Source organism: Musca vetustissima, unplaced genomic scaffold (assembly GCF_032173495.1).
Source record: "Musca vetustissima isolate MV318-11 ecotype Yass unplaced genomic scaffold, APGP_CSIRO_Mvet_v1 utg17462, whole genome shotgun sequence".
In the NCBI taxonomy this organism is placed as follows: domain Eukaryota; kingdom Metazoa; phylum Arthropoda; class Insecta; order Diptera; family Muscidae; genus Musca; species Musca vetustissima.
In genome coordinates this window covers 31,145-52,842 of record NW_026873098.1, presented here as the reverse complement: position 1 = coordinate 52,842, position 21,698 = coordinate 31,145, and the positions used below count along the sequence as shown (strand labels likewise).

The window sequence follows — 21,698 nt, the reverse complement described above, 5'->3', positions numbered from 1 at the left end:
GAGTCTAGAACACAGATCATAACAAGTAAAAGTGGAAGCACGCGAGCAGGTCTCAGACATTTTCCTTCATTAAAAAAGTCTGTCAGACGACACTCAGATGAGAGAGTGTGGTGTTTAACGAATTTCAATGAGAAAGAGAATAAATTGACATGACGTGTTTTCATTCTTTTTCGTCTGTAATTTCCAACATTTGTACTACGGCCAGGCCGATTTCATAAAATTTTCTGTTAAATAATTTTCATAAACATTACTACGGCTATTGTTCCTCGAAAAGATATTCAGAAATCCATATTAGTGTTGTAAAATATGCTGACTTAAGTTTTCTTCTTATTTTTTGGATTTAGCCACAAGACGACGACGACAAGAAGAAGTAGAGGAGGCTAGTAATTAGGTTTAATACAAGTAGCAATATAACAACAACAACACCATAAGCAAACAAAAGTAATCATTATCCACAAGGAGGAATATGATGAATGAAGATACGACGAGTGCGTCAACGTCATCCAGTGGCGGTGTGAGAAAGTTCTTTCAACGTTTATCACAAGTAAGTCCCTCTTGTCCAAAAAAACATGTAAATTGGTCTATCAAACATGGTGGTATCCAAGGTTCCCATTGATTGACTCATGACCAAATTGTCAATATGTTTTGATGGCCAATTGTTGTTGCTTTTCTTTAATTTTTTTAATAATAATTCATTTCTCTTACAGATCTATCAATCTGCCTTGGATCGATCCACACCACATACAAAACTGCGTTGGAGTGCAGCGGGTGCACTAGTTTTAATATTCCTGTTGCGCATATTTTTAAACCAGGGCTGGTACATTATCTGCTATGCTTTGGGCATTTTTCATTTAAATTTGTTTATAGCATTTTTAACGCCAAAAATCGATCCGGAATTCGATCCATATGCCAATGATGGTGAGTGCTATCGTAATTTTTTATTCAATATTATTCGGCGACTAAGATTTATGACAAACATTCGGAAATTAGCGTTCAATTTTAGCTGATTTGGCATACTATAGTGTTTGTTTATCAAATCAATCAATTGTTTTTATTAGCCACAATTAAACGTAACAAGTTGAGTTTGAATTTTTTAAAAATGTATTAACCACAAGAACCGTTTATCCTACAACTAGAACAAGAAATGTTGAGAAAATCAGGCAAATGAGTTCGTACGTAATTTATTAAAATATTTGTTTAGCATATTTATTGTAATATTTATTTATTAAGTATATATCACTCTTATTTGTATTTATACAGATATTCAGATTTAAAAGAATGCGGTTGTAGATCAATGGTGATGTACGGGCATTATGCGTTTGATTCATTCAGTAATAAAAAGTAACTTACCATCGGAGTAATTTTTTATACTGTCCCCCAGAAAATTTGCATTCAAAATACATAAAATTAGTCAGAATAGTCTACCAGTAGGTATTTTATTAAAATACCACATTAGTTGCAAAATCAACAAAACAAAAATTCGCCATATTTTTTATTATCCAAAATCGGGATTTATCTGGACGCTTTGTGAAAACAAAGACTATTTTTGAACATTTTCTGCCAAGAACCCAGAATACACCCCTTTTAGCTATGCGGTGTATAAACCGTAAGTGACGCTGCACAGAAACGTGGACCCATTTGAAATACCAAACATACGGTGAGCTGGTATTTCGAACTCATTCCGACTGTATAAATATATAAAAAATCTGGCTCCTCTATAAACTATGGTAAATATTCGATGATTGTAAAATATTTACCTTAACAAGATTAACACTAGATTGCCAAAGGCGGTCATTTTGGCCGTACAAAAACAATTGTGTATATTATGACGCAGCTTTTTAAAATTTGGTGACTTTTATACCACATAGAACTACGTTTATTAATCATAGTAGCTGCTTCCCCCTCTTTCATTTCCCATATTCACATGTGTTATATCTATATTGCCTAAAATCTGTGATTTTGACCTCTTGTGAAATATTAAATAATCAAACTGCTTTTATTATTGTATAAAGTAAATTTCTTATATGACCAGATTAGTACAACAACATCGAGAACGGTTTGCTACTCTAGAAACACAAACGAACACACAAATCGGGAAAATTAAATTTTATATTTCCAGTCGCTTTAACTCTTCGAGTAAACACTTACTCTTTTTCGAACATTTTGTCCGCGCTATTTTCAAAAAAGGAAACTCGAGAGCACTCTCACCGAAAACAAATAATAAAAACGTTTTGTATGATTGTAAATAATGTAAAAAATAAGTTAAACAAAATTTCTTTACACAATAAAAATTCTTGCAGAATGAGGACATTTTGACCGATTTTAGGCAATATAGGTATATACAAAATTCCAGTCTTTCTAGTGTTAAGGATAATTTTAAATCCAGTAACCAAGAATTTTGGAAAAACTCCGAAATTGCAGAATGTGTTGCAATTTTTTGCCATTTATATATTCATATACTACTTATCAGATTACAGATCCACATCCTTATGTACTATCAAAGATAGATCGAATATATATGATCTTCTTACAAAGTTCGGAAGTCTCTAAAAATCCACGTAGTTTAAAACCATTTAAATGTCCAGGCCCTGATGGACATCGACTTTGATAATTTTACAATAGAAATACCTAACAGAGAATCGTAGACTGACGGTAATGTTGTGAATATATAAGATCTAGCAAACTGATTGGGTTTTTCAGATGGCATAATTTTGTGGCGATAATTATCTGTGAAGAATATTTTACATTTGAAAGAATCTATATACAAACTATATCGAAGTAGAAAATTGATTTCTTTGGGTTGGAGAAAGTTAAATATTACTGTAGGGTTCAGCACAGGTCCCTGAAGGATCATATCTCTCTGTTCAAATTGGAAAATTAATGAAGTGGAATACTGACGTCTATGTGAGGTTAGTGTTTCGATGACCGAAAAAATGCATCAAAAGTTTGGAAGATATAACATAGACACTCTAAACATTTTCCGAGATAGACCCCGTGTTCCCAACCTAAAACTCTCCTCTTTCTTCACATGTTTTCTTTTATAACTTTTCTTCTTTACAACGTACCTTGGGAAAAGGTGCTACCTGAAGTCAATTTGTTTTGACGGAAAATAATATAGGAAAACAGTCCTATATAATTTTCGTATACGATACATAGTATTCTCCCCCAAATATCCTGAATTTGGCTAACAAATGGCTGAATCGCCAAGATTACATTCAACTAAAGTCGCAGTTCTTCCTTTAAAAATACATATTTTTTTTTTATCGAAAAATAAAAAAACAACAACTAAAAGCTGTGGTTATACCTATCTGGTAGTGATATCGAGTAAAGTAAAGCTATAAAACATAGTAACTATTATATATACTATACTACTATATTAAACATATAGTACTAAAGTCTTTAAAGGCAATTCGTTAAAAAATGCCAATAATTTTTATTTTCACTTGCATAAAAATGACCTAAATATATTATGCATAAATAGTAAAATGTAAATGTACATCATAATAACATGGTTTGAAATTCATACAAATATGAGAATGAAAGGCCTGTGTGTTGTCATTGCCAGTTAGTTCGACATTGGGCAAAATGTAAGCGAATATTGATTTTCGCCTTATTTGTTTGTTGGAGGAAGAAACACAAAATCAAAACAAATAACAAGTAAATATTTTTTCTTTCAAATGCGACTAATAATTTATAATCTTATTGCGCTCACTACTTGTTGTAAGCCTTATTAGAAAATCAATACAGCTAAGCTGAAAGAATAATATGATACTTTGTTTTATAGTTAGATGGAAGAGAGAAAATGATGGCTAGGCAACATTAGAATCGTGGGAAAGTGAAATATGTCATTTTGTTTCTTTTAGATAATTTAAATACTAAATTGATGAAACCTAGGGTGTAATTAGACCCATTTAATTTTGCACAAACAATTATGTTTTTTTTTTTATTTTCAATATTCTTTTATAATAAAATATATATTTTTTTCTTTTGTTTTACAGACGATGGTCCAAATTTGCCAACACGCAGTAATGAAGAATTTCGGCCGTTTATACGACGCCTGCCCGAATTCAAATTCTGGCTAAGCATTACAAAAAGTACAACAATAGCGATAATCTGTACATTCTTTGATTGTTTCAATATACCCGTATTTTGGCCCATACTGGTCATGTACTTCATAACGTTATTCTGCATAACAATGAAACGACAAATTAAGGTAAGAATATACGAAATGCATTATTTTGAATTCCTAAATATGGGGGATAGTTGTTATTTAAAATTATTTTAATATAAATAAGGGTATGTTTTGCGTAAATTGTGTTTATTGCTCAATCGGGTCATGCGATATGTTTATTCTTTAAATTGGCGTCAACATATTTCACCTTAATTGTGAAATTCTTTGGATGTAGTTTTCAGAATTTTATTGTGAAATTCCTAGAATGTAGTTATGAGAGTTTTACGAAGCACAAAGTCTTTTTTATGTCTTGTTGATTTTTTTCTTTTGGGAGATCTTTAAGAAATATGAAAATTTGTATACCAAGGTTGACTTCATTTCTGGAAAGTAATTTTTCTAAGAATCGCATGTTCTTTTAATTTTTTTGAATGATGTTTTGACTAATTAACTTTTCAAATATTAAGTTGGGGAAAAAGAAATCCATTATTTTCTCGGAATATGATAGATTTATTTTACTGATAGATTTCTCGTAAACTATCGCTCAAACAATTTCACATTTATGATCGTTGGAAGGGGGTGTTGAAAATGGAAGTGAACAAAGAGAAAATTCGGTACATTTTACAGTTTTACAGTTTTTTCCTTGACAAAGGCAAAAATGCAAGCCAAGCGGCTAAAATTTTGAATGGTGTTTATGGTTCCGATACGGTAACAGCCAACTATGTGCAATTTTGGTTTCGTCGATTCCGTTCAGGAATTTTTGATGTTAAAGACGCACCTCGCACAGGTAGGCCGGTCGTCCAAAATGTCGATAAAATCGGAGAAATGATCGAAGTTGACCGGCATGTTAGCAGTCGTAACATCGCCCAGGAGCTAAAAATCGAACATAACTGTTTTAAACCATTTACACAAAAAATAATAATAATGGATTTCTTTTTTCCCCAACCTAATATGTTATCTGATGAGAGACATAACCATGATGGCTTTGTGAAATAATTGTTGAGGAATGTATAGATTTATCAGTTTCCCCAGAGAAAAACATATATTGCTTCTTAGAGAGTATTTCAGTCGATATTAGGAGCTGACTATCAATATCTGATAAAAAAAAAATACTGAGGAAACCATTCATACTTCATCAAATAAAGGCGAAATGAAATCACTCCTCGGCAATAATTTCAAACCTAAGTGTGTTGGTTCGGATTTTTGTGGTAGCTGTGTTTTGATAGTTCAATACGTCGGAAAATCGATAGATTTGGAGAAAGGTGTGTTGATTTAAGAGAAAATCACATCCCGCCACCAAAATCAATTCGGTTAAGATTAAAATATAGCTCTCATATATACTCTCGTCCGTTGTCATTCAAATTGTGGATTATAGTCTCCACGTTTGACCTATTAATACGAAATTTTACATAGATTTCCGAATGGGGTATTTAATGACTTGTGTCAAATTCCAATATATAATTTATTCCTATTTTATGTAAGTGATGTATATATTTTCCTAATGAATTACGTGTTTTTCATTTAATTCAGTTCAGATTTATTTCTCCTTCATTCACTAATGGGTTAATACGATATGATGTAACATTAATTTATTATTTTTCACAATATTACATATGCAAAATAACCATGCTTTAGGTCAAACTGATAAATAATATTTATTTTTATTTTTTCCGCCTTCCAGCATATGATAAAATACAAGTATTTGCCTTTTACACGCAATAAGCCTCGTTATCAACGCGTTGGTGAGCAAACGGATTCATCAAAGTGACAATTAGCCGCACAGACATTGCCTACAACAAACGACAGTCGAAGTGAAGAAAAAGCAACTACAGCCGAAACAACAATAGCATCTACCCTAATACCATCATCATTGTTATCGGGGGTAACAGCCGCATCAGCAACCACAACTAATGTAGTAGCAAAACCACCGCAAATTATAATGATTGATGAATGAAACAACAATAAATTCTCTATACAAAATCAAACAAACAAAAAAATCCCATATTCCACAATTCTTTTTTTCCGAAACGTAACATCAGAAACGATCTACCTTGAAATACAAATGGCCATGTGTATATAAAATATCTTGTGTTATACCATTGTGTCATCGTCCTATCAACATCTTTTGATGACAGAAACAAAACTAAGAAAAAAAATGAAAAAAGAAGGAATCCAAATATCTTGTGTTTCATTTATTTAATTAGAACTTATTCTCAAATTTTCAATTAGCTTATAATTTGAGTGTGTTTTTGTAAATTATTTAGTATATTATTGTTGTTGCTTTTTGTGTTTCTATTATTTTATCGAGAGACGCCAAAACACCTGTCGTTGCAGTGTCATGTGCAAATAATTTTAAATATAAAATAACTTATGTATTTTTATTGAAACTGGAATCGTAACATGTTTTTGGGAAACGCGTATTCTTATGTTAATGCAAACGTAGTCTATAATGATTCTAAAACAAAAAACCAACCAACAAATGGTCTAGTTTAACGAACGTATAACGAATGCCTTTATTTTTTTCAATTTTCCTTGTTTTCTTTAGTGAGTAATAATTAAACAGAAAATGTAATTAATTTTGTTATTAAAACTAAACCATAGTTTTATTTTTATTTGCTTTGCCTTACCTTCATTAAGTTTATTTTAAATATATTCTTATAAATCTCTTCTCTACATATTTAAACCGAAGATATTTATCTTTGTCTGTTTTGACTTTTTTTAGTTTCCTTTAAATTTATTCTTGTTATGTTCTTATTTCTTTATTTCCACCTTTGTACTATAAATTTAAAACAACAAAAAATGAAATAATTGAAAAATCAAACTAAAGAAACTAAATAAATAAAAAATTATGAATAGTACATTTTCGTAGTTTTATTATTTGACTGTAGCGTGTATATGTCAATATTATTTTTTATTTAATTTTGCATGATGTTTTCATTATTAGAATTACTGTCAGTTTCAGTTTGTTTTAATTTTCTAACAATTTAACACACTTAAATTAACTGTAAAATATTAACACATCTTTTATAATATAATTTGTATTTTATATATTGATCTATTAAAACCCGTTCTTGTTTTCGGTGCAACGAAATTTTAATATTAATATTTTTATTTTTTACTCGTTGCAATCTACGCATAGCCAATCTTATTTATTCCAATATATCCTAAAAACCTCACCTGTATAGGGTTTGGTATTACCCAAATACGCAAGGACCTTATTTAAATTTCACACAAATTTGTGTGAATTTAAAACGGTGAAAATGGATAAAGACATTTTTTTATTTAATAGAAAAATATTAAGTTCTATAAAAACACAAATTCTTCTATAACTGAAATATTAATTTTACTAGAAATCACATGGGCGATGTCCATGTATGCCAATTTTAATAATTATTTTTGTAATCGTACAAAATATGGATACCTCCAACGGAGGTGGCCCATCTATGGGCGGATTGATGATACTGGTACGCCAACTATTGAAAAGATTACCGTTATTAAGCGAAGTTCCTCTAGCTGGAGTGATGATCGTGTGGATATTCGCACATGTTTAACATCTGTCTTGTGAGGATCTTGGGGTAATTCCGACCACTAACTATCCCAATACACACACCAAAGGTAAATAATGTCAGCTGTCCAGAGAAATCAGGGTAGTGTCGGGCCAGTTATGTTTCGGATGGTTCATTTGTTTCAACATATTTTGAGCACCGATTATAACTTGTGGGATGACTATCAAACACAGTGTGAACAAAGGAAGTAATTAGCTGACGAAATTGTTCCAAACTTAAACTGCATAGGCAATTTTCATCAAGGAGGCAGGACACGAAAACCATAGAAGTAGTTGGAAATGCGATGAAGATGTCGACGAATACTGTAATTTATGCGGAGACGTGGATAACTATTGATCATAAAGAAGAAATCGAATTAATACTCTATTCTTCTTCTCAGAAATAGTTGCCACTACTATAGAAAGCTCTGACAAATGTATTACTTAATATTTTTCTGCCGTTGAAGTAGGTGTTTTCCGATGTTCGCACCTTTTCCTTGGCGTGTGGTACCGATAACTCCCAGAAGTAATTTATCGAATTAATTTCGTCTTTGGGTTCGATCCTCACAGTTATATTTGAGGATCTGTCTCTCCCGAACTTCCTAAGACATATGTCTGCAAAATTAGCTAGTTTTTCTTGTTTGGATTTGTTTCGGCTTAAGGTTAAATAAAATTCAGTATTTTGTTTTCTGCTTTTTTATTTTTTTTTTTTTTTTTATTCTCCAATATTTCGACTGTCTTCGACAGTCATCTTCAGGGAAATACTAAAAGATACAATTATTTAATAAGGTTTTCACAGAATAATATAACACAAATATTACGTTATGAGAGAAGCTACAGGTTTGTTACACCGTCTATGCTAAACTAAACTTTAATTCGTCTGTGCTTATGAACTAAATTTCTATACATATGTGCACAGTGGTCCGTGTCAGTCTTGTAATTCATTCTCTTCTCTTGCGGCACATTTATTATATTAAGCATTTCTAAAGTAAATCGTCGTTTATAATTGTTTTCCTGTGTCAAAATATCAACGTCTTTGAAATTTGGCGTATGCCCCGTCATTGTGCAATGTGCTGCAAGAGCCGTCTTTTGTTCTAATGGCTTGTCTGCATTTTGATCCGACTTATGTCCAGAAAGTCTTGTCTTTAGTTTGGTTTTTGTTGTACCAACATACACCTTTTGGCATAAGTTGGTTTTGTCCCCGTTACATTTTATCTTATATACTACACTAGCTAGTGGTAAAATCTATCCATTGGTAAATGTCATAAAGCACAGACCGAAGATCAGCTATCCACAAAATCTTTACAAATATAAAGGACATTCATTCCTTTTGCAACACCACGAAATATTTACCAGATACCCCACACAGTATATATATTTTTGATCAGAATAAAATTCTATGTCGATTTACACATGTGTCTGTTGTAATCACGATAGAGATCGCAATAATTAAGATAGAGCTCTGATATTGCTAGTACTCCTACGATGTTTGGTATTGCAAATGGCATATATCGTTCCACATTTTTGAATAGCCCCCATATAACGATACCCCTCAATATTCGGTATTTTGGGGATTTTGAACACGTTTTCCTAACAAATTGTCTGTAACTTGGCATTTTAGGTTGTCGTGGTATAGCACATCTTTGCACCTAAAATTATTAATAGTAACCCAAGTTTCTGTGTAACCCCCATATAACGGTACTCCCCACGGTACTCGGTATTTCGAGGATTTTTTATTTAGTTTTCCAGCCAGACACCAACCAACGTGGCTGTAATTTTGATTAGCACTTTTCCTAAAAGTTTTTAATATTGACCCACTAGAGCCCATAATATGATATCCCCAATATGGAGATTTTTTTTAATCAAATTGGCTGTAATTTGGTATTTTGTATACTCATTGGCTTTCAAATCTCACTACCAAAATATATCAATTGAATATATCAAAATAAATGTTCGAGGACCTATCATAACATTAATAGCCTGAGAGATATTTGAGATATGGTATATGGTAAAATGATTTCGTTTTTGCAAAATAGTCAGTTTGTTGTTTTTATAAAAGCAACAATCCCCCACTAATAAATATAAGTTTTTTTTTAAACAAACTGGGATTCAGCCTGACTATTTTGCAAAAACAAAATAGTTTTACCATATTTTTAGTACGGATCTCAGTTCATAGACTATTTTCTTCTAAAATATAAATTTTATTCTTGATTTTCCTATGTGATCCTCATTTTCTTTTCTTTCATATTCTAGATATGCCCACAAAATGTTATCTAGGTATGCTCATGGTATAATTATTACAAGGTAGGGCACAGCTACCAACTGATTACAATTTTTTCTCAAGGTGGCTTGTTCAATCAAATCAAAATACGTATTTTGTGTATGTGTGTGTATTGTTTTGAATACAATGTCAAATAAATTTAAAATAATTTGAAATATATTCCACATTAATTGAAATGAAAATAAAGTTTTTAACACGTGCGTCTGGAAGTAATTACTTTGTTATGGATGAAACAAACATTTTATGGTGTTCCCTACATAACCTTTTATTCATTTTTCGGATTTTGTGTTGAAAAAATGTCACACAAACACTTGTTGCATATTTACCTGCCCTCCTTGTATTATTGTATCATGGGTATGCTAAAATTTTTGTATAGGCCCACACAATGACTCACATATCCTATAGGAACGTGGTTGAACGTTGTACGCGAACTTAACTTCTGTGCCATATGGACAGGTTATAAACGATTGAGTACAATCGAACGTATCGTGAATTTTATTACCGATATATAATTGCGCACCTGTGAGTTCACAATCATAAATTTACAGTATATTCCGGATAACTGTAAATATATTTTAGAAATTATAACAATGTTACTTAATTTCCAACGAGGCGTACAAAAATATTCATATTCCCCACTATAGAGAGAGGTTTTGCACGGCCGTATTACCCAAATATGTCGAGTCCATTTTAGTTAGTACTCTAATGTTCCTTATTTTTTATTGATATACACATTAGTATATGGAAACATATTATCTAAAAGAATTTGCATGAATTAATGTAAAATTCCTTTTAAAATGAATTACACTAAGCCAGAGTCAACTGCAGTACATCGTTTATCACTGGGATATTTGTAATACAGACCAAAACATTTTGCGATTAATAATTTGCCACCAGACGGGATTATCAGTCATTCATCGTGCAATTATTACTAAAGGCCTACCGAGTGCACAAGTACTTGAAGCATGGTTGTTAGTGACTGTAACAGTGATAAGCAATGTACCCGATGAGTACGCATTGACTTTACTTGCCGCTCGTTTAAATTCACGAGACAACAACAACGTCGTAATGGATCTAACAACACATAATGGGATTTTAAACTTAAAAAAAAACAAATTTTGCAATAGCGAGGAGGGAGATTAATTGAATTGTACTCAAATATGATTAACTTAGAACTATTGTCACCAATGTGGATGCACTCGAAAACCAAATGTGTACTTTGAACCAGGAGCTGTTTATTTCACATGTATAGTTTTGAAATGAGAGTTACAATTGGTATGAAAATGTGTACTCAAATAATTGTACTTAAAACTATAATATTGAGTAAAATATTGAAATCGTATCACTCTCGCATATATTGAAACTATTACGATAACAAGAGATAAGGGGTTTTCTGATGATTTTTTAATGAGAGATTGCTGTAATCAAACGTAAATATATGGTATTTTGAACCGAATAATACATCTAGAAACATTATAGATTAGTACATTTTTTAAGAGATTTGAATGTAGTGATATAAAAATGATATAGAATAATTCCATGGTCATATTCAAACGGAAATATTTTGTCAACAAATAAACATACATTTTTTTCATTCTTATACTATCCAACATAAAATTTTTCAATATATGTTCTAATTTTGACCCAGCACCGTATAAAGGTCTTGTCCTATTTTGATTGTTTGATGGTCCTAGTTATATATTTTGACATAGGCTCCCACCTCATTTTAAGTTTTTTTTTTTTGATTGGCCTAATCGCGTATTCCAATTGAAGTGACTGGGTTCATGGAGCATGACAACCTTATTCTAAGAAAATGCAATATAGACCCCTGTTTTTACGTACTTGTTAAACGATTCATATATTACATTGGTTTCCATTTTCTATAAATTTTACAGGAAAGAACTTTTATTACATCCAACCAAATAAAATCATTGGTCACCAAATTTTGCGTAGCTAAATACCCGCCTAAGCACCTAAGTGTAATTATATCTAACAATGTCTTGTAATTTTTCATACTAGTAAATTTTATCATCTGAGCCGATAATCATCAAAAAAAATATATATTAAATTTTTTTCAATTTATTTTGTTCATCCCATTTGAATATTAGCCCATCATCAAAATCATATAAATATCTTCGTTGGCCAGATTCCGATTCTTAATCCAAATTTATAGACGATCGCTCCATAACTACAGTCAATACATGGACTTCAAGTTATAATACACTGATGAACCTCCAATGCTAAAGCAAATCAGCTAAACTAGATATATAAATGGGCATATTTAAATGTGAGTCTTGGACCAATAGACAACAACTTTAACTATTTCTCTATATAAAACCAAAACATATACATACCTCTATTAAATATTCGGTTTTCAAAAATGAAGATCACTATGAGAACATTCTCTCGTCTCCATAAGTGTATACTCCACATTTTCAGGCAAATTACACATTCTCCCCAAGATACAATATACTACTCTTTTGTTGTACTCTCAAACAGTTATTGAGTGAAACAATGTGTGTGTGAGTGCTAGTGTGTGGGGGGCACAGAGAACAATAGCTATCTTGCACCATACAACAAGCGAACATAATCATTTTGGAATGATATTCGGTAGAGAGTGGTTTAACTATAAATTAAAGAAATATTGAAATTCTGTGTTTTAAATACAAATTAGAACAGAGGGATTTAATAATATATATCACATTTTCCGTTAAGGGTTATAAATCCCTCAATAAAAGATGGTAGAAAAATTAATAAAATCCGATCGAAAGATCAACTCTCCTGACAAAAAGGTACAAAACGGTAAGTAGAAGTATTTGATGAAAGGAAAAGTGTAATAAAAAATGGGAAAAGGTGTAGTAAAAACGAAAACAGCATTATATTAGATGAAACGAAGTGTTGTGTGTAAATGAAGATCATGGCATTTCAAACAATGTTATACTAAAATCGTTTCGATTTTTAAAATATTTTTGACTTTTTTGTGATATAGAATTTGAGCGAACTAAGAAGGTTTATTACCCTTAAATGGATACATACATACGTGTGTATGATTCAATCTCTGTTGAAATCAAAACAGAAAAAAGTACTCGTGTTTTCTAAGGAAATCCGCTATTCACTTTTCATCTGTTTTATGCTGTCAAGCCATGCTTCCATCAATCGATTACATCTAATTACGAAATTGATATTCTAACACCTTCAACTGTGGTTTATTTAAAAATTCTCTGTGAATGCTGAGAACTGGGAACAAGTCTAGTTTCGGGTCCATCCTTGAGGCCCTGATTACAACGGTATAAATTATTACTTGCGGAAGATATTTCCGTATTTTCGAAGATATGGGACTCTCAAGTCCCGCTTGAACCTTATATTTTCTCATGATTTTTAAAATTTATAAAGGTAATCACTTTGAAGTGCTTCGGGCCTCTTAAATTCCTCTTGGAAACTTATATTTTCTATTATATTTTAAAGCGTTTCGGATTACTAAAATGTAATTTTCTTACAAATGAACTCCATATTTCTTGAAATATAAGTATCCAAAATTCCGACCCTATTAAAACCCTTAAAAACAAAGTGGGTACCAATTAAAAGCGAAGGAAATGTAAGTTGCAAAAATGTAATTATATTCTCAAAATAGTACATACTTCCTGATTATATACTTCTAATTAAAATAAGTAAGTATTTTAATTAGAAGTATTTCTGGGTGTCCGGACTTTCTTCAATGGCAGATGGCAACTCCGGCTACGTAACGGAAACTCATTTTAATTAGAAAAAATTACTTGTGGATGGCCGGTCTGGGATTTTCAGCTATGGAGAGAATCTCCTCTGTATAAACATTGTGTCCCAATACAATTGGTTTTTGATAAATGTATTTAACCTTTAACATTAAAATAGAGGGAAATTGGATTTTTGTAATCACTTAACGTAACCATTTTAAATTGATACCACAGTGAATTTTAAAAACGAAGAGAAAATATAAGGGTCCGAAAGCCCATATCTCCGGAAATGGAATTTCAGCAAGAAATATTATTTTTTTTTTGCATTCTTTTGTTTTATATACCCTATGATTGATAAGTGTCATATTAGAATGTTTTTCTTGTTGAATGTTCCTAATCTTTTATAATCTTTTGCAAAATCCATATTAAATGGCAAATCGGTAAACTATCAATCATTACGACTATATACCCACCGGTTGCCTTTGCTTTATTGTCAGCGATAGTTTATCAGTTAATTGTGTAAAAAAAGATTAGTAAGCAATATTTATTATAAAACAACTATCAAGTGATGTTCTAAAAATATTTAAATATATTTGATTTCAATTACGTTTTCACTATACCTAACTGGCCGATTTCCTACCACGTTTTTTTGTAATTATCAAATTTTATTAAGAACCTAACTTTTTGAATGTACATCAAAAATGTACATCAAATTTACGCTCACCTGAATAAATTCGAAAATAATTACTTTATGATATTCTTTTCTTATCATTTTCTTCTCCTATATTAATTTTTAATGCAACGGTCTCAACCGACTAACATGATTAGAATTTATTTTGAATTAAACGTTAATTAAAAATAATTATGTTTATAGTGTGATTTCATGGGGGTGATTTTAAAATCGTCACTATTTTCTGTCCTGTGAAGAAATAAGGGCATGCGAACTTAAGGTATTAACAATAATAAACATAACCCATGTAAAACGACTTTGAGACGGATAGAACGAACAAAATTCGTTAATTTCTGTGAGGATGTTTTCCATCATTCCTTAATGTTATATGTCAAATTATATGTCGGATTTCAAAACAATTAAACCTAATAACAAATAAAAAGGTCGTCAAATTTGGCTGGACCTAACTTTTTACGCCAAAGTACATTTTTGGTATGCAGATTTGACACCCAACTGAGAACCAAATTAAACCCAATTGGGATACAAAACGTGTCCAATATCCCCAAAATACCGAATAATGGGACTAAACTAAAAAACAGACCGATATCGATAATTGATGGTTGCGAAATTTTCAAACACAAAAAATACCGTCACTCTTGGTATGTGCATACAGTTTATATAAAATATACAAACGAATTAGATATGTACATATCTACATACGTATTCTTGAATATAGATAAATGATGAATCTTCTTTGTTCCTTTTGTTTGCAGAAAACACTGACTTAACAACACAAAATATGGAATTACACTTTGTGCGCCATAAGTTAGAGGCTTTTCAGGCAAATATGTTGCGTGACGTTCAAAAACGTATGTCCGGCATGATAGATGAGGTCATGCAAGAACTACGACAGCAAGAGTTGCAAGCCCATGAATTTCGTAATTTTGCAAAGACACAAATGCAACAACAATCAAACACCTGGAGTAATCGTGTACATTTAACATCAAACACATCCAATGAACCTTGTGAGAGATCCACTGCGAATACAAGTACATGTCATGGTGCAGGGGATGAACATCAGTATGCAACAACTGATGAAAATGTTGCACACATCCTCGACAGACAAACATCAAATGATTCATCAGAAAGTGATGACAGTAAAAGCCATGAACGTGACCGCACAAAAAAGAAACGAAGTCTTCGAACATTACCCGAAAAAGTTTTTCGCAACAGAGAATCATATTTAACAGCACTTTTAGAAGTCGATCATATGAAGACAATATATCATATATTTTACATAATATTTTTGGTCTTTCTGCTAAATAATATCACCTATGATTATTTCGTTAATGGAAGGTGAGTACAAACATTAAAATTATACCTCAATCTGCCAAATACTAATCGTTATACATTGCATCTATATTTTCAGTGTCAACTTTGGTCTGGGAACATTTAAGGCAAGCTTTGCAAAAATCCATTATGTTTTTGCCATATGGCTTGTACAGAAGATGTTTGTATGCAGCATATATTATGCACTTAAAGGCTGGTCCCATGTCAGATCCAAACTTGCCAAACAAGGTATATATTTCTTAAAAAATTAAATTTAATATTCATATTATAATTCTCAATATGCTTTTGTTTTCAGAAACTTTACAAAGACTGTGGTCATCATCCTGTCTTCTACTGTACATCACAAGTCAATTAATATTTACATATTTACCGCCAAAGGTCTGTCTAACATTAGATCTTCCATATGTATCGGCCTGTGTCTTGCTGCTGGAAAGTATTCGCATGCTAATGAAAATGCATGGATTCGTGAGGACGATAAGTGCTCGAGTATTGCAAGGCAAACTGAAAACGGATAATGACGGTACAGCATCCACTGCCAGTGTTATGCCACCATTTCAAAAATATTCCTACTATTTATTCGCTCCAACTTTATTGTATCGTGACAACTATCCACGAACAGCTGTTATACGTTGGAAATTTGCTCTTGGTCGTTTCCTTGAGGTTGTGGCCATCGCTTTCCTTTACAGTTATATTTATGAACGTCACATCAAAGTGATCTTTGGTAATTTCGGCATTGAGGAAGTTACTGTCGGATCCGTTATCATCAAGTTGTTCGGCATGCTCATGCCTTGCATTATCATCTATCTGTGTGGTTTCTATCTAATACTTCATTCATGGCTAAACTTTACAGCCGAATTGCTACGTTTTGGTGATCGCATGTTCTATCGTGACTGGTGGACGGCAAGCAATTATGAGGCATACTATCGCAATTGGAATGTTGTTGTCCACGACTGGCTCTACGAATACATCTACAAGGATTTATATTTGTATGTCTTTAAAGGCTCCAAGTTTGCATCGTCACTAATGGTGTTTACAATATCGGCCCTATTTCATGAATACGTCTTGGGATACGCCTTGCAAGTTTTCTTCCCAGTCATGTTTGTGTTCTTTGGTATTATTGGAGTTTTGATGATTTTCCTAACTCGTTTCGCTCCAAAGAATGTTGGCAACATAATGCTATGGTTTTCTTTAATCTATGGAAACTGCATGATGATTTCACTATATAGTATGGAGTATTTTACTAGGATAAATTGTCCCAAAGATTCATATGAAAGTTGGTCTGATATACTAATATCGCATTTGTGGAGTTGTTACATGAAATAGGTGGAAAGAACGATGTGGAATTCTTAATTGTGATATTGCAAACATATTATATATTGAAAATAAATATGAATGTTCTGCTTAGTTAAGTATATTTTAAGTACAAAATTAAATAATATGAATAAATATTTGAAATACGAAGAAAAATGCTGTAACAAGATCTTAATTAATCAACCACTTCAGCTGGAAAATGTGACCATGCTATTTAAAAGGAATTTCTGTATAGAAAGATTTTCCTTGTTTTATACAGGGTTCTAAGGCCCATATCTTTTGAACAACAGAAATAACAAAAGGGCAAATTGTGGTCTATAGCCTGTTTGGAGAGGGACAAATATTTTTAAAAATCCAAGCAAAATTTTTTGTATATCCCCAAATCAGTTTTATTACCACTCAATGGAAAATATTTTTATAACCTTAAATGATACCCATATTATATTAAATCCACAACTATGGATGGTTCTTGAACAAAATATTTTTAAATAAGGAACTATTTTTCAATGTTTTGGTTTAAAAACTCCACGATTTCCTTTGGCTGCAGAAAATAATTTAAAAAATCCAATCCTATAGATATGCTCATGGTATAACTATACAAGGTAGTCTCATTTGAGAAATCGATAATGGCAACCCTTCTTAATATGGAATTCATATATCAATTCATGGTACAATTATAAAAGGTAACAGCAAGTCCCAGCTGATTTGATTCCAACGTAATACTAGGCATCCAAATAAATATATCTAAATAATCTAGAACAACATTTTAAAAAATCCACGCCTAAAACGCGGTTTACATTAGAACTTTTTACCGAGTTAACCTATGAGGATTTATTCGAAATGTATACAATGGGTTAAAGAAATCCGGTACAATGCAAACGTACTTTAAGACTAGACCATGATGCAATAATAAGGTGATGTATCAAAACAAAAACCTTTGTTTTTGTCTCGATTATCTGTCAAATTTTTCGATATAATATTTCAAATGGTTGGCAACACTGCACATCGAATTCAAATAGAAATTACCCACTTTGACAGTTAATCAAGACATCAGCTGCGCTAAGACTTTTAAAAAATATTTTTAAAAATTCACGCCACTCAAAAAGTGAATTAACTATATTGATATATTATGACTCATTGAAAACAATCAAGATCAATGGGATATTCTTGCAAATTCGGAAACAGAACAATAACCAAAATAATTGTACTTTTACATTTCTGGTTTAGTTGACTCAAACGAATGAGAAATTTTGAATTCTAAATTAAAAAAAAAGTCCAAGGATTTTTAAGGGAACCCCACACATTCTCGATTTTAATTTTTCAAGAGTTTCAATGGGCTGGTAAATCAATACTAAGGCTTGTTAAGGATTGTAACTTTGCAAATATATATTTGAAGATTTGAAAGAGTTTTTCACTTGAAATTTTGTAGAGATATTTTTGAATTGGTGTAGAATCGAATTAAATCAAAAAAAATTTGACCCCGAGAATGGACCCCCCATTCTTAATTGAGATTTTTATGCATTAAATTTGCAAATCAATAATTTAAATCAAATCATAAAAATTTTTCAGTTGAAAAAATAAAATATTCCCTAAATTTTCTAAAAAAAATATACCAATGAAAGTTTTAAGAATAGTTCCAACACTTCATTTCACGGAATCGTTTCATTGAACTATTTTGTTCAGGAACGATACAACTCTCGAAGATAGACATTCAATTCAAACAAAACAATAGTTTTTGCAATTTTTGCAAAAAAAATCGGTTGCATTCAGCTTTCCGCGAAAATGTCTCGAAATAATGTGATATATAGACCACCCGAGTCTGATTCCGATGATGATTATTATGATGGATTTGCTTTTGGCGACGATGTGAGTAATACAATAACAAAAACAATGTAACAAAAAGGATATCAGTCCCCAGCAGCAGTTCAAGGACATATTAACATTACTTTACCTTATAGATTATACAAAAAACCAAACCGGTAACCAATTGGCAGAGAAGTAGCGACGAAGAACTCTATGAAGCATTAATAAAAGGCGATTTGGAGGAACTTAAGCAACAAGTGGAGCTGACCAGATTCGATATCGATGAGCCAGTTCGATGTAAGTAAGATCGTAATGGGCGTGAACCCCTTTTTTACAACCCAATGTAAATATATAGTACTCACAAATCTTCTTATAACAAATTCCTACTTTTAGATGGTCTTACTATGCTGCTGCACTCCTGCAAAGAAGGTTTCCTGGATATTGTTGAATATTTGATTGAAGATAAACATGCCGATGTCAATAAGCAAGTTGACTCGATAACACCGCTTATGAATTGTTGTGATTCGAACTGCAGGGATCCACTGGTAATTGAAAAAATGGCAAGGATTCTATTGTTGCACGGTGCTATTGTCAATGTAGCTGATAAATACGGAACAACACCCTTCATGCTGGCCTGCAAAAATGGCCATACGAAAATAGTACAAATGCTAATCGACGAAGTTAGTTTCGATGCTGTGGACAATCAGGGCTGTACACCGATTTTCCATGCCATTGAAAATAATCGTGCCGATATTGTTAAAATTCTTATTGATGCTGGTGTTAATTACACCATTGCCAACAAGAAGGGTTATACACCAATACAAGTTGCCCAATTTCATGGTTTCTATGATCTATTGGATATATTACCCAAGCAAAAGGAAACCTATGTGGTACCATCACAATTTTTGGGCTATAATACCTTACGTGATTATATACCACGTATTTTCTTGAAGTCTGAATGTCCGGAATATTTTCAAGAAATCAATACAATTCTTTTGTCCATCGGCATGGAAAACTATTTGGAATATTTTGCCAAAGAACGTGTACCTCTGTCAGAGTTTTTATGTATGCAAGATCAGCGGCTTAAGGAATTGGGCATTGAATTTCCAATATATCGTATGAAGATTATGAAAGGACTTTTGGAGTAAGTATAAACAAATTGTATGAACAAACAATTTGGTAACATTTCCTTTGTCTGTGTATTTTAGTTTCCACTTGCATCATTGGTCAAAGAAATCAATAGCTCGAGTTAGCAAATCTTCCCATGAAAAGTAAGATACAATTTATCCATCTAAGAAAATATATTATAGATGTTTTTATTAACAGCTTTTATGAAATTCTAATGATAACTGCCAATCATTTGCAACACTTGGTTATTATCAATTCAACACTGAAGTTTGTTAAAAGTCATTTAGAAAACAATCTTTTGGGACCGGTCACCACGGAAAATATCACAACTTTACAACGCACATTAAAAAGCTATAAAGGAACTATAAAAGAGCTTAAGAAGACAACAAAATATGTAAGTAAGATATCCAACAAATTAACGATGCTCAAATAATATAATTGATTTTGTATTCCCCATAATACAGTTGGCTGGTTTTAGCCCACCTAAAAACCCTCTTTACATTGACTACGATGAATACCTGGCCGAACGTAAACGTTCTAAAATAAAATATTATTTTAAGTATACTACAATAGCCATAGGCATATCTGTATTTATATGCTTAAAAGTAAAGCAATTGTTCTAAAGTTTTTTTTGTGTATTTTATATTTGAAAAAGAAAAAAAAAATCATTCCTATTTTGAAATGTAGCACAGAATCTCTCTGTGGTGTAGCTTTTAAGTGAAGTGAAGAGAATAAGTCAGTTAATTAGCTTTAATGTGAATTACTTAATGCGCTAGGTCTTCTTTTTGTGTCACAAAATTTTTTGCATTTATGAATTCATTGAATTTTCTAGTTTTTACTATTTAATTTATAGTTAACAAATTGCTTGAAGCAATATTATATTTTATTATTATATATTTTTTTTAATGAATAACACAGAGAGTGGTTGAAGACAAAAGAAACTTATTACAAATGTTTATATGTAATGTTATATAAAATACTGTTATAAATGTATAATTGAAATGTTTAATAAACAAAATCTGAATTAAAGTGAAAAAGAGTACTTTCACATTTGATAATAGGTAAGGCGACCATATTTTGGAAACGAAAATAGATGACAAAAAATAAAAATGTCTCGAAAATGTTGGAAAAAAGCCAACGAAACCTCGAGCAAAATATGAAATAAAAACCAGTTTTTATTTTCATCAAAAATACCTGACCAAAAAAGCCAAACAAAAAGCATCAATGATTAAAAAATAAAATTTACTTGGAATCAACAATTTTTATATAATTTACAGAGAAATATATGCAAAATAAATAATAATACAAATTGCTCTCTTCACGAACTTGCAAGAATCTTGAACTGAACTAATAAACTAATAAAAATAGATTTCGATATATATTACTTATGGGATAAGAGTTCCAATAGTCGGCATCTGTTGTATATAACTGTAAATAACTAAAAATCCTATAACCAAATATGAAAAATACCTTGAATAATCTTCAATAATATTGCAACTATGATGCTCCATTTACATAAAAACAGACGAAGCTACATATGGTAGCTATATCTTAATCTCAACCGATTCCAAAAAAATCGCATACATCAATCTGGACCTAATTCATTACACTGCAAAATGCTTTCTCAATCGGACCAATATTTCTAGTTTGATGCACCATTTTCAAAAAATCGTACGAAACTATATAAGGGAGCTATATGTAAATCTGAACAGATTTTCTCCAATTTCAGTAGG

At 31.6% G+C, this 21,698-nt stretch overlaps 3 protein-coding genes across 3 annotated transcripts; all 3 read left to right on the top strand.

Moving 5' to 3' along the window:
- Positions 1 to 351: 351 nt before the first annotated feature.
- Positions 352 to 6,146, top strand: LOC133322703 (protein RER1). Its single transcript, XM_061531671.1, has 4 exons — positions 352 to 544; positions 708 to 918; positions 3,999 to 4,213; positions 5,850 to 6,146. The coding sequence occupies exons 1-4, from the start codon at positions 467 to 469 to the stop codon at positions 5,934 to 5,936; spliced, it is 591 nt and encodes a 196-aa protein (XP_061387655.1). The 5' UTR covers positions 352 to 466; the 3' UTR covers positions 5,937 to 6,146.
- A 6,559-nt stretch (positions 6,147 to 12,705) lies between these two features.
- LOC133322691 (sterol O-acyltransferase 1) lies at positions 12,706 to 17,046 on the top strand. Its single transcript, XM_061531660.1, has 5 exons — positions 12,706 to 12,795; positions 15,147 to 15,475; positions 15,563 to 15,729; positions 15,803 to 15,951; positions 16,019 to 17,046. The coding sequence occupies exons 1-5, from the start codon at positions 12,732 to 12,734 to the stop codon at positions 17,044 to 17,046; spliced, it is 1,737 nt and encodes a 578-aa protein (XP_061387644.1). The 5' UTR covers positions 12,706 to 12,731.
- A 1,770-nt stretch (positions 17,047 to 18,816) lies between these two features.
- LOC133322714 (probable serine/threonine-protein kinase DDB_G0278535) lies at positions 18,817 to 20,590 on the top strand. The gene is made up of 6 exons (XM_061531682.1): positions 18,817 to 18,900; positions 18,993 to 19,134; positions 19,231 to 19,981; positions 20,046 to 20,108; positions 20,164 to 20,359; positions 20,430 to 20,590. Exons 1-6 carry the CDS (start codon positions 18,817 to 18,819, stop codon positions 20,586 to 20,588), a joined length of 1,395 nt encoding a protein of 464 aa, XP_061387666.1. The 3' UTR covers positions 20,589 to 20,590.
- The last annotated feature ends 1,108 nt before the right edge of the window (positions 20,591 to 21,698 follow it).

What these genes read in the sequence shown, in the direction of transcription:
- LOC133322691 (XM_061531660.1), top strand. Translation starts at nt 12,732, where the DNA reads ATGGTAGAAAAATTAATAAAATCCGATCGAAAGATCAACTCTCCTGAC. An exon ending in ATGCAACAACTGATGAAAAT is followed by an intron (nt 15,476 to 15,562) that starts GTTGCACACATC and finishes CGCACAAAAAAG; the next exon opens with AAACGAAGTCTTCGAACATT. An exon ending in ATCCAAACTTGCCAAACAAG is followed by an intron (nt 15,952 to 16,018) that starts GTATATATTTCT and finishes TTTTGTTTTCAG; the next exon opens with AAACTTTACAAAGACTGTGG.
- LOC133322703 (XM_061531671.1), top strand. Translation starts at nt 467, where the DNA reads ATGATGAATGAAGATACGACGAGTGCGTCAACGTCATCCAGTGGCGGT. An exon ending in CGATCCATATGCCAATGATG is followed by an intron (nt 919 to 3,998) that starts GTGAGTGCTATC and finishes TTTGTTTTACAG; the next exon opens with ACGATGGTCCAAATTTGCCA. An exon ending in CAATGAAACGACAAATTAAG is followed by an intron (nt 4,214 to 5,849) that starts GTAAGAATATAC and finishes TCCGCCTTCCAG; the next exon opens with CATATGATAAAATACAAGTA.
- LOC133322714 (XM_061531682.1), top strand. Translation starts at nt 18,817, where the DNA reads ATGTCTCGAAATAATGTGATATATAGACCACCCGAGTCTGATTCCGAT. An exon ending in TATCGATGAGCCAGTTCGAT is followed by an intron (nt 19,135 to 19,230) that starts GTAAGTAAGATC and finishes TCCTACTTTTAG; the next exon opens with ATGGTCTTACTATGCTGCTG. An exon ending in ATTATGAAAGGACTTTTGGA is followed by an intron (nt 19,982 to 20,045) that starts GTAAGTATAAAC and finishes TGTGTATTTTAG; the next exon opens with TTTCCACTTGCATCATTGGT.